Source organism: Mauremys mutica, chromosome 6 (assembly GCF_020497125.1).
Source record: "Mauremys mutica isolate MM-2020 ecotype Southern chromosome 6, ASM2049712v1, whole genome shotgun sequence".
NCBI lineage: Eukaryota > Metazoa > Chordata > Testudines > Geoemydidae > Mauremys > Mauremys mutica.
The window spans coordinates 125245531-125262412 of NC_059077.1; the positions used below are offsets into that span (position 1 = coordinate 125245531).

The 16882-nt window shown below is 46.7% G+C and overlaps 1 protein-coding gene across 3 annotated transcripts in view; it reads left to right on the forward strand.

Annotated features, from left to right (window-relative positions):
• Nucleotides 1–16882, forward strand: part of TRABD2A (TraB domain containing 2A) — a 101345-nt gene that overhangs the window by 8957 nt on the left and 75506 nt on the right. For all 3 annotated transcript variants that reach the window (XM_045020396.1, XM_045020398.1, XM_045020397.1), the window contains exon 2: nucleotides 4254–4814. In XM_045020396.1, the coding sequence (XP_044876331.1) occupies nucleotides 4254–4814 (561 nt within the window). The remainder of the gene's footprint in view (nucleotides 1–4253; nucleotides 4815–16882) is intronic.

The following is a 16882-nucleotide window of genomic DNA, read 5'->3' on the forward strand; positions in this document are numbered from 1 at the left end:
AGCTTTTGTTCGGTAAATCAGTTGAGCCAATGAAATTTTAAGCTAGCCAGGGGCAACTCTTTCCCTAAGATTCCTTTTAGCTTTGGCTCCTCCTGTGCATTGCCTGTCACATACAAGATCAGACCTGTTTAAAGCAAAGGATGCCTTTTCAACCCCATCCATAGCTAGGGCTGCTCTCCTGTCATTTTGTTTGCTTGCGGCTAGTAAGTGACACCACTTGTCACTCCTCCTCTCTGGCTTCCATTTGTCTCCATTTGTTTTCGTGCCACATAAACGTCTCCCTGGCATTTTCCCTATTAACTAATAACTGGTTTAGTCACCTATAAAATTAAAATGCTGGTGAATCAAAGGATCTTCCACTCTTTAAAGAGATCTCGTCAACTTGAAAATCGCATTGATTTTCATGGGAGTGGCTGGGTTTTCTGCGCTTTGGAAAATAAGTCCATGTATTTAATGCCTAAATTTAGGCACCCATTTAGGAAAAAAAAATCTTGCCCTCGAAAGTTTAGGCCCATGGTGTGTGCTTTGGAAAATCTCCCTGCCTCTGAAGTCAACGGTAAAAACTCTGATAGACTTCAGCGGGCGAAGGGTTAAGTCAACATTGAGCGCTCGGGCAAGTTGCACCCTGAGCATCCTATTCTTAATGAAGGTTAAGACTGCAGAAGTTGATGACGCTCTGCCTGGGGAAAGCCTCTTTCCTTACCACAGGTGAGTAGCCCATTTGTAAAGATTTCACATCCTGGATGAGTGGATTCTCATTAAGTCAAAAATAAAATAAATCAAAATGAAGCATCAGCAATGCAGCAAACACCCAGTCAACACTTATTCCAAACCAAACCTCCCCTGATACAGAACCACAGTCCCTTGCCCAGGAAGGTCTCCCGTAACCATTTGGGGAAAGGGGGAGATTTTCTAAGGCACCGATAGCAGTTAAGTGCCTGTCTCCATGCAAAGAGAGTGGAAGTTTGAAAATCTCCTTGTTGGTCTTCCAGGCTTACTTCTACACAGTTCTCTCTCCTGATATTTAAACACTTGGGGCTAGATTCTCCTCGCACCTAAAGCCTGCTCTGGAAACACAGAGAGACCTTACAATGGGTGTAAATTACATTAGAGGGGACTTAGTGTAAAGGAAAATCCAGTGCTTGTGCCATCAAACTTCCCTCAGATTCATTTTAAAATGACCTCCCTTACTAGTGTTCTTAGTTCCTTTCTGTCTCCTGGCGCAGCTTTTCCTCCAGCTTTGCTGTCTTTCTCTTTATTTGTCTGTTTTGTTTTCTCTGTTTAATTGCGGTTAGTGTTACGTTTATCTTCTCTCTCCTCCCCTTTCTATTCACAGCACTTACCTCACTTAGGTCTCGATTCATCAAACCATCCTGATTCAGCAAAGCACTAACCCACATGCTTAATTTAAAGCCTGTGCTTAAATTCCATTAAAATCGTTGGACCTTAAGCACATGGATTCAGAAAAACTTCCCTATTCAGGAAGGGGTCATGGACATGTGCCTACTAAAGTCAGGACAAGTGCTAAATTGGGCTTTGCTCCATGTTAGTTATTACTTTACATATTTCTGTCCCTTCCCTATGTCAAACCTCTCATAGAATCATAGAATATCAGGGTTGGAAGAGACCTCAGGAGGTCATCTAGTCCAACCCTCTGCTCAAAGCAGGACCAACATCAACTCTCCCATCTTTATGAAACCATCCTCTCCACTCTACTTTCTCTGTTTGCTTTTTCCTCATTCATGCCCTTTTCCACTTTCTTTTTCCATAGTCACTTCCTCACGTTCTTTTCATGTCCCTGCCCTGTCCTTCCTCTTTTCCCCATCTAGCAGCGCATGGTCTATTGTATTTTTCTAGCTTCTTTCTTCAGGCCAGCAGGACCCTTTTGCTCTTGTTTAGCTTCCTGCAGGACGAGGGAGTCAAGGATAGAGAAATTGGAGAAATCCCAACATGCCAGAAAATGCTAATTCAGCGATAGAGTGGGTTTTGTGGCATGTGTGTCAGTAACATATTCCAATGTGCCATGCCAGCTGTGGGATGCACCTTTCACTTCTTCTGCAGGCATGGAACTTTGCCTCAGAACGCTGCAGTCCTCACTCGATTTGGAGACCTGGCCTCTGGGTGACTGTAAAGTGGACTTGCTGGAGTTTTCGGTTGAGGAGTGCTGTGATCTGGAGCTGTGTCTGATAGCGAACACTCTCAGAAAACATTGTCTGGGATGAGCCACTGTGGAATTATCTTTCAGATTAACCCTTCTGGCCCTAGCTTTCCACTAGAAATGCATAGGCAATGTGTTTCCAATAAGTCTTCGAAGGAGCCTGTTCTGCATTTACCAGCCAGATCAAGGCATCTTAGCTCAACATCCAAGCACACTTCAATCTAACCCCAGCTCTGGGGCAATCTTTTGGTTGAAAGCTGACCGTATGTTTGAACTGAGTGTCTGGATGCCCCTGTTGGAGCCAGACATTTGATAGCCAGATCTTCCTGCCGGGCAGGGATGGGGTGGAGATTCCAGATGTTTTGTGCTTCCCTGCTTGTGGGCAATCAGGAGCAGCAGCTCTGCCTGCAGAGTGCCTCTTACAGCGGGGCCGACCCCATTGTGTACTCTGATTGTAGATTACCTGGGCCCGCTCATCAGCTGGTGTGAACTGGCATAGCTCCTTCCAGTGAAGCCGCTGAAGAGGTGGTGACTCCATATATATTTACTGTCATGCCATAGACCACTCAAAGGCTTGATACAACATTACCCTCTAGGATTCTTTGAGATGTTATGGTCAGTTCCAGGGGAACACTTTTAAATCATTCTCTATTCAAACAAACAGTGAAGTCTGAGAGCCAGACGCTGAAATCTGAGCCACCACAGGGCAGGAGGTTTTCAGAACTAGTTCTAAGGTTTGTTGCTACTAAAGTAACAAAGCTGTGCAGTTAGGACTTTGAAGGCATTTGAAAACAACATTTTAAAAAAAGGAAATATAAACGTTTTTCTCTATTTCAAAAAAACATTGCTTGGAACAGTGGGCCAGGTCTGGCTCTCAAGCAGCATTTTAGCTTCCTCTTTTGTCTTCTGAAGGAATGGCCTTTTCCTCCCAAAGCTGTGTTGAGTGAGGTAGGTTACGCCGCAGGGTCGGGAATGGGCATCGGCCACCTGGGCAGCCTGTTTCCAAACTATTCGCCGAGTCTGTTCCTTCTCCACCTGCCTGTTTTCATGTCACATGCTGACTCAGAGGCTCTCCAAGGATGTGAAGCTTGGCAAGCGCATTCCCTCACCAAACATATTTGCATCACAAAAAGCTGTGTCCAGGCTGTTTCCTGGATGAAGGTTTTCTGTCTCCAGGCATGTTTCCTTTTTCCTGGAGGGCCTCAGAAATAATCCATGGACGCTAAAACCACAGGCTTTTCTTGGTGGAGAGGTTGGAGGGTGGAGATAGTGGCAGTGAATCGACTTCACCAAAACAATGGCTGCATTTGACCCACTCCATGGGTGGGGTGCCAGTGCCTTCCATGGAGGTTGGCTAACTTCGATTCCACTCTCTGTCCGATATCTGCAGGCAGTGATGTCACCAAGGGCAGGGCTGAAGTCTCTGTTCCTTGGGTTTTTCTGTGAGATGGAGAGGCCAGAGCCACTAGTTTTATTTTTAAAAAACAATGAAAATGGGGTTTTAGGGTTTAAAAAAAGAAACAACACCCCCAGTAAGATAGGGGGGATTTTACTACCAAAGGAGTCTCACTAGCTGAAAAAACAACCATGGTCCCAAAAGCATTGCTGGTCCCCTGTTATTAATAGTGCCTAGCTCTGATCATCAGTGGGTCTCAAAGCACTTTGCAAAGGAGGTCTGTCTCATTATCCTCATTTAACAGACAGGGAAATTGAGGCATGGAGAGGTGAAGTGACTCCCCCCAGCTGGGCAGAGCCAGGAATAGATCCCAGGTCTCCTAAGTCCCCGTCCCCATGCTCTATCCACTAGGCAATACTGCCTTCCTTTAGAGAGAGACCATTCCTGTGGGCACCGAAAGTAACTCTACCGGCCAGCAATGTCGTGTGGCCCATTGTATTCAGGGTGCAGCCTTGCCGGCATGAGGGAGATCCTATTAAAACAATGTAACTATTTATAGCATATGTCACTTGCCGTGGGTATTTCTCTCCTCTCCCTCACTGTGTGATTTGCTCCCCATATCCCCCTCCCCTCCCCTCCCCTCCCCTCCAGCCTGCAGGCCATTGTTCATTTACTGGGCTGTGTTTCTCTCCCCTTCAGCAAAGCGAGCTTAACTCTTTCCTGTGGACTATAAAGAGAGACCCCCCATCTTACTTTTTTGGCACCATCCATGTCCCGTACACCCGGGTCTGGGATTTCATCCCCGAGAACTCCAAGAAGGCCTTCCAGCACAGCCACATTGTTTACTTTGAACTGGACCTCACGGACCCCTACACCATCTCTGCACTCACCAGCTGCCAGCTGCTGCCGCAGGGCGAGAACCTCCAGGACGTGCTCCCCCGGGACATCTACCGCCGGCTCAAGCGCCACCTGGAGTATGTCAAGCTCATGATGCCTTCGTGGATGACTCCGGACCAGCGGGGCAAAGGGCTCTATGCTGACTATCTCTTCAACGCCATTGCTGGGAACTGGGAGCGGAAGAGACCTGTCTGGGTGATGCTGATGGTGAATTCTCTGACTGAGGTGGACATTAAGTCACGTGGCGTCCCTGTCCTGGATCTCTACCTGGCCCAGGAAGCCGAGCGCCTGAGGAAGCAGACCGGGGCTGTGGAGAAAGTGGAGGAACAATGCCATCCACTGAATGGGCTGAATTTTTCCCAGGTAAGAGGAAAATGGTGTTTGATGTGGAGTGACTGACTCTGAGGCTGTCTAATAAGGACAAATATTTGAATACAGGTTTCAGAGTAGCAGCCGTGTTAGTCTGTATCCGCAAAAAGAACAGGAGTACTTGTGGCACCTTAGAGACTAACACATTTATTGTAACATAAGCCCACGAAAGCTTATGCTACAATAAATGTGTTAGTCTCTAAGGTGCCACAAGTACTCCTGTTCTTTTTATTTGAATACAGGGGCTCTCTGTGGAGAACCTGTGAACACAGATCTAGGAGGCGCAGCCCTCAACTGGGACCATGGTAGAGGGGAAGGAGTGGCCGAGCAGGCACGTGCTCCAGCCAGTGCAGCTACTGTGATGCTCCTTGCAGTCTCTCCCCAGGGTCCCTGTGTGGGACTCGTCCTGTCCCCTCCCTGCACATATCAGGGAGCCTAGTCCCAGTGTGGGTGGAAAAACTCACGTCCCTTCCCTGCTCGGAGCATGGAGGTGAGGGCTCCTGGCAACTTCTCCCCCCCCACATCTCTGTCCAGGGCTGGGCACAACTAGGCTTTAAATTGCTTGATGCAGGCACCACATTATTAACCCCTTCCTTGCTGAGAAGTGGCCATTTAGTCTAATCTCTGAGCAATTTTTAATTCACGACAGGGGACTTTGCCTGTCTGATTGTATCCTTTGTCTCTCCTGTATGCACTGCACTGGTCAAGGTGACTTGCAATGGGGTAAAATCAGTTTGTGCCCTTTCTTTGCCGCTTTATGGTAAACAAAGAGGGCTGAAAAGTTTGGGGGTGAAGAGCTGGCCCTAGTGCAGTCAATGGGCGTTTCACTATTGACTTCAGTGGGACCAGGGTTTCACCCTGAGTATATCAACCCTCCAAAGAAAGTGTGTTTTTGTTTGTTTTGTGTGTGTGTCTTCTCAAACATACCATAAACACACAGTCTTTCCTGTTTTGTGGGAGGTTTTTCTTGGAGGGTCCAGCCGTGCGGAGTAGGCATTCTCTCTGGGCAGAGGTGTGACATTCAGTATTACCCGGTCTCATGATTTCATCATGGATCTCACGATATTTCTTCAAGCCCCAGCTGCTAGAATCAAGTGATTCCATGAGAACCTCAGTTTTTCTTAGACAAAAAACAGTGTATTTCTAGCCTGGTGGTTGCAGAGAAAAGCTTGAAAATGTGACAAGAATGTGCCCTGAAGACTCAGACGCCAGAAGGCAAAGATAAAGAAACCGAAATATAGTATTTAAAAAATAAAACCACCTCATGGGTTTTTTTTTTAAGCCAGTCTCTTGAGGGGTGTGTGTGTGTGTGTGTGTGTGTATATATATATATATATATATATATAAAATACACACACACACACTTTTCTTTTTTTTTTTTGGAGGGGCCTGATGATTTTTGAACCCTTGGGCTTTAGTGATACTGTAAATCTTTACCACAAGAGTTTTGTTCTGACTGTTTGTTCAGGCAGCTGTGTTAATTGTGTGTTAATTACAGATCTTGGTTTTAACAGGCTGACTAGAAATCGTGCCTCCTCTAATCATGTGTCACTTGAATGGGGGCCGAGGTATTATGATCCTATTAGTGCTGCAGTTATCCATATAGTTTTCCAGGGGAAAAAGAAAGACAGAAACATACCACCACCACCACCACCGCCACATCTTTATACATGACAGAAAAGCAAATTAGGGCCCACCCCCATTTTTTCTTTGCAGGTGATTTTTATTACTTTAATTGCATTCAGGCAGGTCAGGGAGACATGATTTACCCACACAGAAGCCTTGCTAGTTTGTTCATATTGTGTTATGCTCCTGTGCAGTCTGTGTTTTATAACCTCTGTTACTGTTTGTTTGTACTACCCTGTAATTATAACTCCTTGGGTCACCCTTAGCACCTTTCTGAAGGACAGGTACGGTGTTAGCCTCTTGTGCCAGAGGGAGCTGTGTTTAGTCCTGCATGTTTCCGCACTGTTATTGTGGCACTCTGGAAGCACAGCAACCCTTTGATGATGCAGTGCTGGCTGGCTTGTTGATGGGGCTTCTGCTAAGGGCCCACCAACTCCAATTCAGCTTCCCCCCCCTAATCCTCCAGCCTCCCCCTCGCCACATCATCTCCCTTCTCCCCAGTGGCCTATGTCCTAGGTTTGGCTGCTTCCGAATCCTCCTATTCTCCCCATAGCTCCCTTCCCCATCCTCCTTCAGCTCCCATCCAGTTAACACCAGCGTTTCAATACCCTTCCTTCCTGATACATTCTTTTTGGGGTGGCAGATTGGGCCTAGAATCAAGGATGAGGGGATTCCTGATATGAATTGTACATTTCTAGCAGCTGGGTCCTATGCTCTTCAGTATTCACAGACGTCTCAGCTGAACCCTTCCCCTAGGTACTGGCTTGGTACTGTAATTGAATGTCTGGGGTTGTTCTCCTTTGAGATCTTGATCTCTGACATTGCATCACCTTCCAGAACTGCAAAGAGAAAACCTTGGGATGCAAAGAAATCATTTAGCCCTCACCATCTGAGAGGTTTTGCTCTTTGGCTGTGGTTGTTCTTCCTACTTCCTCTTAATCATTATTTTTATGGCTCTGTCATACTGTATTTGCCAAAGGCGTCCGTTCTTTACTAACTTGGGCTGCCTTTCCTGCTTTGAAATGATACTTTTGGCTTGAATGTACTCTGTATAGCGCTTTTAGTCCTGCGTGGTGCTCTGTCTTTTTTATTCCTTTTGCTTTTTCTGAGCGCTGTGTAACTTCTGGGAGTGTGAAAAGACTGAAAAAGTCACCACACTTGGTCTGTCTCATTTATTTTCTTGCCTTCACCCTTCTTGCCATTTCCAACCTCATTTGTTTAAAAGTTCGCCCTTTGTGGGTCTTGGTGCAATCCCCTGTAAGGATGCAGACTGCAGTCATTGCAGAATCAGGGCCTGCGTTGGGGTGAGAAATGATTTGGAACCAGACAGTTAAACTTTGAAGTGTAAATCAGTGTCGGGCATCAGTTTTTTTGTTTTGGATCCATCCATCCAAAATCTACAGTACCAAGCCAGAAGAAAATGCTTTTTATCCACTGGTTCCAAAGTGGTATTTTATTAATAAAATGTTTGCTTTAATTTTCAAGGTGGCAAGTTCAACTCTTGTGTCAGTTCCCGCTGTACAAGACCACAATGCAAACTTACCTTTGGAGATAGCAATTCAGACAAAAGATCTCAGAAAAGGCTAGCTCAAGGGGCCATGCATGGCCTGAAGCTAAGGAAGGAATGGGTTAGGTTAGATGTTAAGGGAATGGTCTTGACTTTAAGAGAAATTGGCTGGTGGAATAATCTGCCAAGGCTGCTGATAGAGGCCCCTTCGCTATGGAGACTTGAGAACAGGTTAAACAGGACACTATTTGGAATGGGATGTTGTAGTGTTCCGCACCTCGGGTGTGGCTTGAAGGTGCATGTATTGTAACAACAATTCCTCCTTGATGTGATTGGAACATCAGGAAGTAGGGCTTCTCTGCACACAGACTGGAACTGAAGCAACTGAATTGGTTTAATTTACACCTGTAGTTATTTCAGTGCATGTCTGTGACACAGATTCAGTTATTATGGTTCCAGTTGGTGTGTAGATAAGCCCGTAGCCTGTATGTCTAGACACAGAAGACAGGACATTATCTGGGTGTCTCAGCAGGGAAATGGTTAAGTGTTTGCATTTATGTTGGCATACTTAGACTTCAGTTAAGACATTATTAACTAAATTTGACAGTTTGCACCTCTGCCTCAGTGTAAGAGGAATGCAGTCACTGATTTGCAGTCTCTGCATTCAGAAGGACTAGACGCTTCGTTTGTTTTAAATGAGAGCTTGGATTCTGTGGAAAGACTTTAAAATGATCAACTCTGCACATTTTGCTCTTGTCAAATTTGAACTCTTCACATCTAAAGCTGCCAGGATTTGTACTTGTTCAGTTAAGAAACTAGTTTCTGATGGACTGTATTTCCTGGTTAAAACTAATAATTAACTTGGCACACCAAACACTTGCCTAGTGGAAACAGTCTTCAGAACATGTGAGACAATGATTGCATCTGTGTCTCTCTGTCCACCCCTTACATTCCCACAGAGCACCCATCAGTGTGTCGTCTGACCAACTCCCAGCAAGACTGCAGGAGCAGATCAAGATACGATTTTCTCTTTCTTCTCTGTCATCAGGGCTGGGCGCCACTGTGGGGGTTGTGTCAGCGGAGAGTCCCTGGGAATGTTCGGTCAGAGACGACATGGCTCAGGCATGTTGCTCTGCAGGCACTGACATTTGGGTCATTCTGATCTCTTCTGGCGATGAGTTCCAGGCTGATGGGCCAGTCAGTGGGAAAGCTCTGTCTGCCCCATTTACAAGCCTTGCCTTGGGATTGATAGTACCCCAGGGAATGCACAGAGCCACTGGCTGGTGTGTGTGTGTGTGTGGGGGGGGGCACGATGGTACAAGGTGACACGGTCCCTGGGGTAATTTAGGCCTATTCCACAGACGGTTCTGAAGGTGGGGGTTGGAACTTCAAATGTGACCTGTTAATTATAGGTCGCAAGTGATAGGAGCGGAGCATAGAGGCAAAGTGCTTGCGGCAGCCTGCAGTGCTGGGCAGTGGATGATGTGTCCTGAACCAAAGGGAGGGCTTTTTAGGATCACTGCTCTCCTACCTAGGTGCATAGAATTGCAGTAATCAGCCCTAGAAGTCACAGTGGTGCAGCTCACTGTGGCTGCGACTGAATCCCACCCACAGAGCAGCGTTTCCTAGCCACCCATAGGTGGGGAATAACAGCAGTGTTTGAAGGCCTGGCTGCTTGGGTGTCCCGCAGCAGGGGGCACCAAGGCTGCAGACTGACTGCCCTGACCATCGGAGGGCAGACACCCTCAATAGAGGGTGGCGTTATACATACAGCGAGTGCTTTAAAGCGCTTTCCTCTCCCCTCTCAGCATCACCTCCACCTTCCCAGCATGCAGCCTCAGCCAGGTGCTCACCCTCTGGGCGGGTGCTGTTTGTGGGCGGTGAAGGTGATCTAGCCTCGGGCATTGTCTGCATGCTGCTGGAGTCTAGTTCACGCTCATCCATAGCCAAGTGCCCGCTGCCCAGTGCCCTGATCCGCAGTAGATGCAGGTGTTGCTGGGCCTGGGCCGCTGGATGCAGAGCAGCCTATGAGTCCAGCCCGAGGTACCACCTGTCAGGCCGCTTGTGGCCAGTGTTTCTGTGTGTATGGGTGGGGGGGAGGGAATGTCAGCTGAGGCTGTTAATTCTGTGCCAGTGGGAAGCAGGAGGAAGTTGGGTTGTGACTGACCATTGTTTAGAAAGGAAAGGGTCTTTCCCAGAACAGAGAGGAACTCCAGAGTGGAGTGGCAATCTGGAGCCCTGCTCCCCATGGCTTCCTGGAACCTCACTCCTGTCTGCCGCGAGGACCTCACAGTACAGCCACCTTCCCTCCAGCAAGATGCTGCTCTTTCTGGAGCCTCCCCATGGCACTCCTTCTGAGCACCAGAGGGCATTGTGAGAGTGGCCTAAGGGCCTTTCTTCTCCTCCGAGATTTGACCGTGCTCCCAGCTCCTGCTGTCTCACGGAATGAGCTTGGGATCCGGACTCCCATGGCATCACCATCTTGGCCCTGAGATGGTTTTAAATGGGATTTTAAACACTGTACTGCCTGTGAGTGTGTCTCTGTGTGTCACATCTGCCTTCTCTCCTGGGCTCCTATACTCAGACGTGATGTGCTTAGTAGGAAAACAGTTGGGCTGCTTTGATATTTCACTGAAGTGCTCTGAGCTGAATGGCACAGGTAGCTTCTAGATAACTTTGGTGCCACTTTCAAAAGAATAACTTCTGAGTGGCAGACAAAATGGTGCAAGCACAAGTCCGCAACGGACTTGTAGACTACATAAAACTAGGAATATAAACACTGAGGCATCAGGTAGCTTCCTGACTCAGTTTGCCCACTGGGTAAATGAGAATGGAGCTTAGAATCCGATGAGGAGCATGTCAGTTGATCTAAGCCTGTGTTAGACAATATCCCAATTAGAACTTTCAGAACTCCCCCTCCCTTTGCATGAGGCTTAGCGCTATCTTTGCTAAGTGTACAAAGGTCAAATGTGAACAGACAAGTATTTGGGAGCAGCTTTCCGCAGTTGACAATGCAATTTGAAACCAGCGAGAGGCTGGCGAGGCAATCCACGCCACTTCAATCCAGTCCCGTCAACGACAGCCAAGTGTCTAACAATGTTTAGGTTTGAGATTTATTGTAATCACAAGCCTGTCATATAACCGTGTTAGGGCAGATTTATGTAGCCGGCCTTGTAAATTTCTCACAATCTGGTTACACTGTTCTAATAGGATTAGCAGGGTTGCTACATTTGGCCAGAACTTGAATTAATTCTTGGATGAAAACGTACAGCTTCAGGTTTGGTTTATGTAGGGCATCTGCTAAAGGCATTAAGCGAACATTCCAGCGAAGAACTTTGTTTGGGCAGCTTTTGTGTATTTCTCTGTTAACCTGTTTTGGGGTTTTTTTGGAGGGTTCTCCATGTCTGGTTTTCACAGAATCTGTACTCTCAGTACACTCACTGTTACATGGCTGATTTTCATCCTGTTTGATCCTCGTATGTGTCATTTGCACTTCTTTCTTCAAGTGCCCTAAAAGAATGAATGTGAAAAATGTTGGCACATCTTAGCATGCCATAAGAGCTGCGGAAGTTTAAACCTGCTGGTGCCCCAACTGTAGAAATTTTGCATTGAATCCGACTGATTTTGTCAAACAATATTCTTTGCTACCAGCAAACCTTCTTATTTTAACCCTTCTTAATGCACAGCCACCTGTTCTGTTCTTGCTGAGATGATCGCGGTCCTTGTTTGGTGTAATCTGAGGTGAGGTTTCATAACTCAAGGGTCTCAGAACTGCAGAGACAGAGACCCTGTCGATGGCTATGGTTCATGGTGGGAGCAGTGTATCATTCGTCTCTGTTGAGGAGAGCCTGGAGTTCTTCAAAGCCCATGCATCGCTTTGTCGCTGGCCTGTAAACTCACTGGAATGAGGAATGCAGCATTCGGCAGGGTGAGGTGTTCTAAACTCCTTTTAAGCAGACACGTTTCAAAGCATATTTGGTTCAGCTGAGCAAACAGGCAAGTTCAGGAGTCTGTTCAGCATGTGATACAAATCTCTGCGGTGTCGTTAGCATGTGCGTAAGGGAACGCAGCACATTACATCAGTTCTGTTCCATACGCCTCACTTGCATTTCTGAGAGTTTGGTCTAGACCTCAAGGAATCGTTCATATCTGGACTTTATGTCAGGACTGATGGTATCCCTTGTTGTTTACATGAGAAGCTCTATGAACGAAAAGACAGCCATAATCCTGTACAAATGCACCACTGAACACATCAGAATTTTCTACACAACATGCTGATGAAAACCTTTTTACTGATGTCTGGGCCCAATCCTGCATCTTTAGTGCAGGTGAAACTCCCACTGACTTGAGCCCATCTGGCCTTCGTGAATGCTGGATTAGGTTCTTGCCTGGGTGTTGCTTTTCACCTCCTTCCCATCTACACACACAACTCTTTCACCCAGGTTTAGTGGTGCTTTCAGCCCAAGCTAGCTGTGTATCCTGGGGGTGTGGGCTAGAGTCTGGGTGCCTCTTTAACTCAGGTGGGTAACCTGCAGTGAGGATACACGTAAATCACTTGGGTGCTGACTCTTTTCCAATGCCTTCCCACAGTCCCCCTGCACCCTTGTGCCCAGATAGATAGACAAGGTCTCCCACAATTCACTGGGAAAGAATCTGCTTACTGCAGCACAGAGACTGTGGGATGTACCCCCAGAAGTCCAAGCAACATCCACAGAGGAGCATAGTGACAGTGAGGACAAAGTGATGTGGGCAGGGCTTTCAAATGCGTCAGCTCTCACCCAGGCTTGGCTAACGGTGCTCAGACCTGGGTGCCGATCACCCAAGTTATCCCTGCAGTGAAAACGGACCCTTCGTTAGCAAACACCATGTAGTTAGGAATTGGAGTGGTTCACTGGTGGTGTGATGCACTCTGTGTAACCCTGTTACCTTTTTCTGGGCAAAGCATGTTCTAGGAGGAGTTTGCAGATTGTTGCCTGCCTGTGCATTCCTGCTAACAGCCTGTACCTCCCTGCCTACTCAAGCAAAACCTGAGTCAGGTGTTCAGGACTAGTCTCAGAGAGGCAAAAATAGTAGAGGTGGGGGCACTTCTAGGTCATGGTTTTACTACTACATGATTGGCACCAGGTCTGACCTGGAGCCAAGCATCCGCACAGCATGTCTGGGGGCGTAGGCCACGGTTCTTTGTGCTGAGATGCACCAGAATTCTTTCTTAGTCAGTTGCGGCCAGGAGAGCTTGTCCATCTTTCAGGGGGAATTGTGGGAAGAAAGACCATAGTCCAATTCTCTCTCTCTCTAAAACTCAGCTGTCATTAAGGACAGTCCAGCTTGACATGAAGAGCTACAATTTCCAGGCTGGATTCTTCAGTCTGCACTGAATCCTGGCCAGTTGGATCAAACCAGGATCTTGAGCTCATTACTGTGATGACAAGACAGCTTTCAAAATGCCAGCCCAGCGCTGCAGTCGGGGAGGGAAATTTCCCCCAGGTTCTGGATGAAGAGTGAACCAGTGACAACTCAGCAATCCAGCAGCCAGCCCTGCCTGCCAAGACCGTTTTAACTCTGGTAAGGTTTCAGAGCCACTTGGATTCTGAAAAGGCTGCTTTGAATCCGGCGGGGTCCCTTTCCATTTGGATTAGTGAAGACGTGCCATCAAAAAAGTAGCCTATAGTTTGTGCTAGCTGGAGTGTAATGTTTTCATAACTTCCAGTAATTATGAGCTTGCTATGGGCTCCTTGATAAAGGCATTTTTTCGTCTCTTCACTGCCATTAGTCATAGCATGTGAGCACCCACAACCGCTCCTCCGGCTTCGGATACTTGCAGGGATTCCACACTTTGACATCTCGGGATCCTGTGATAGTTCAGAGGCCAGTCGCCCTAGCGCCACTTCGGGTTTGGGGGATGGTTATAAAGAGGTGCATAAACCATGCTAGTGAGAAAGTAAATGGAAGCAGTGGCTAGAGAGGTCTCTAAAAGTAACCAGCCTGCACATCCATTACTCGAGACTCTTCTCTGTCATGGGCGTGTCTGACTCATGATAGTGTTTGAAATGAAATGTAACCACATTTAAATAAGGCAGGTTCTTATCTGAGACAGTCCAGTGTTCCTTGTTTTAGAAAATCCAACTTGCTGTTGCCTGCCAGTCATTAGTGCCCAGGATTGTAGCAATCTGCTTGATTTTATTGACTATTCTGATACAAAACATACATGCTGGATGATCTCCCATGAGGATGTTGGACCAGATCCTTGACCTCTCTGTGCTTCGGCTGTGCAAAGGGGCTGTAAAGCTGGCTTAACAGTCCACCCAGGACTCCCCCTAAGTAAGGGGATTCGCCAGATGGCACTGAAAAGAGCCACTGTAGTGACCCCACACCAACCCCTCCCAGACCACTGTTTTGGGGGTTGACCTGGAAAAAGGGGGTGTAGGAATAGTGCTGCTGTGCTCTGGCAGTTCTTGGCTGCTAGAATAGCCCCTTGGGGGCATGGGCAGCTAAGCAGAATTTAGAGCAGTCCCCAAGCTGCTGCAGGACTGAGACTTGGAGCTACCTTTGCATCTCCCACCCCTTCGCAGCTGCAGCTGAAGAACTAGCCTATTGACTTTGGTGAACGAAACGGTTATCTGAGGAGAAAGGTGCTTCACACCAACCATGCGGACGCTCGCAGCCTGGAGAAAAGCTTGAAGCACAGCTTCTAATGCACATCAGGAGGAGGCAGTAGTGTATGTGCTAATGCCATGGTAAGAACCCTGTCATTGCTGAGTGACTGTGACACATATATGGACATTTTAGACCCTGATGGAAAGAAACTACCTAGTAATTATCCCTCTTAAATTCTCTTGTGCATGCAGGTACAGCCGGCCCTTCTTGTTAGCTTTCAAAATGTGCCACAATGAACTGGCTGGCTAGCTGACTCCAGAAAGGTCCCATTTGGAACTGGCCTTGATAATAGCAGTGGATTCATACCGGGATCAGACTAGCTTGATTTCCAAGTCTAAAGGGTTGGGACCAAGTAAAGAGCTCATTTTTGCCACTTTAAAATCTCTCTTAAAGAGCCAGTGGCGCTAAGTGTTGCTAAACCTTCAAAATATCTGACTCTAAAATGCAGTTTGAATTGTTTGGGCGGGATGAGAGGTACATTTATTGTGATAGGAAGATGCTGTTCAGTATTCTGTATGGTAGCGTTTTGCACTTGAAAACATACCTTGTATTACAGTAGCACCCAATCAGGATCAGAGGCTGTGCAAATCTACCATTCCGGTCCTGAAGCGTTTCCAGTCTAATTTGGCCTTAGAATCGGTGAAGCTCCTCTGAACTCAAGGGAGCTTTGTTATTTTTACCCAGTGATCCCAGTTTTATCACTCTCTTCTCCTATCTAAAGCTCTCTGTTCCATTTATTGTCAGCTCAGTTGTCCTGACCTCCACTGCTCCCCATTTAACAATATCTTTGTATTGATCAGCTGCCCCTGATGAAAGTCAGACCTCAGTGTATTTCTGTTCAGACCAGTGAAATGGAGACAGGGTTCCTTTTCCCCCATTTCAGGCTGTCGACACTGGCTCACATGCAGTGAGCTGTCTTCACAACAAAGGTTAGAAACCGAAATGCTGGGTCAGATCCTCAGCTGGTGCAAATCAGCATAGCTCCATTGCTTTCAACGGAACACTGCCAACTGAAACCAACTGGGGACCTGGCTCTTTGTTTTTAAATGAGAGGCTGCATCTGAATGTGCGGTGAAGACTGGATAAGTAGATCAGGTGGGCCAGAACTAGCCCTAAGAGGCGAGTTGCTTAACACCACTGGTTTATAATTCTTAGCGATGTCTTGACGCTATTTTTCTGTCTGCCAGATGATAAGCTGTGGCAGCAAGTATTCCATTGATGGACCTACACCTTAGTTGCTGCTTTTAGATGAACTGTATAAGAGTTAAGCCTTGGCTCTCTAGCACTTGAAAAAGTCCTTTAAAATTCTATGTTCACTTTTTCTCAATTTTTTAGTTGTAAAACAAATGCTGACATACCGGCATAAATGTCCTTGTGCACTCTCTGTATCATATTTACAGCAACAGTCCCGAGAGGATGTGGGGAAATGCAAGCAGTGCTGGTCTCAAGTCCATGGCTTTGATTCTAGCCTTCTTTTCAGGTCGGACAACTCCCAGGCCAGTGGCTCCTTTCTAGACTCTTCAAACACCCTGTTGGGTATGGCATGTTTGTCACTTCAGGATCAGTTCATGCCACACAGGATTCTACTCTTGTCTTGCAAATCATCTCCTGACATTTACAGGTGTCAGCAAGATGCTGAAGGGATTCCAAATAAACCCCAGGACACTTAAATGGAAATAGAACAATACATGGATGTTCTTTCGAAATTATCCAGATTCTAAATCTTTGCTGATCAAGTAGATCAATTCAGATCCTTCAACTACGAGCCATTTATTCCTCCCTACACTAGCCCGGGTGGTATTTGGTTGAAAAGTGTGTATCTCAAGTAGCAAGTGTATTAAAGAAACATTGTCATCTGGTTTAGATCTAAAATATAGTTCCCATTAAAGGTGAGCTGCAGGGTTTCATATATGTTGGGCTCATGCCCTTTTTTTGATTAAGCACAAGGGGGCAGAATCAGAGCTGAGTTTTCAGGTTAACTCTGCATTCCCAGCTTGATTTCTCAGCTTTAATGTTACATTGATGCTAGTTCATTTGCATGGAATATGTAGACACGTATTTACTCTCCTGATGAAACCAGTCTGGGGTTCCTGGGAAATAGCGCTAAGCAAGAACTTTGTGGAGAAACTAATCTTTTTTTTAAATCCAAAGGCAAATACCAACAAGTGAACATGTAGGACCACTAAAGCACAAGATCTTAGCCTTCTGCTTCATGTGAATGGCAGTCCTAGTGCTGGCATGCATGCCCTTCCTGCTAGAGCTCCAAAAATCTTTT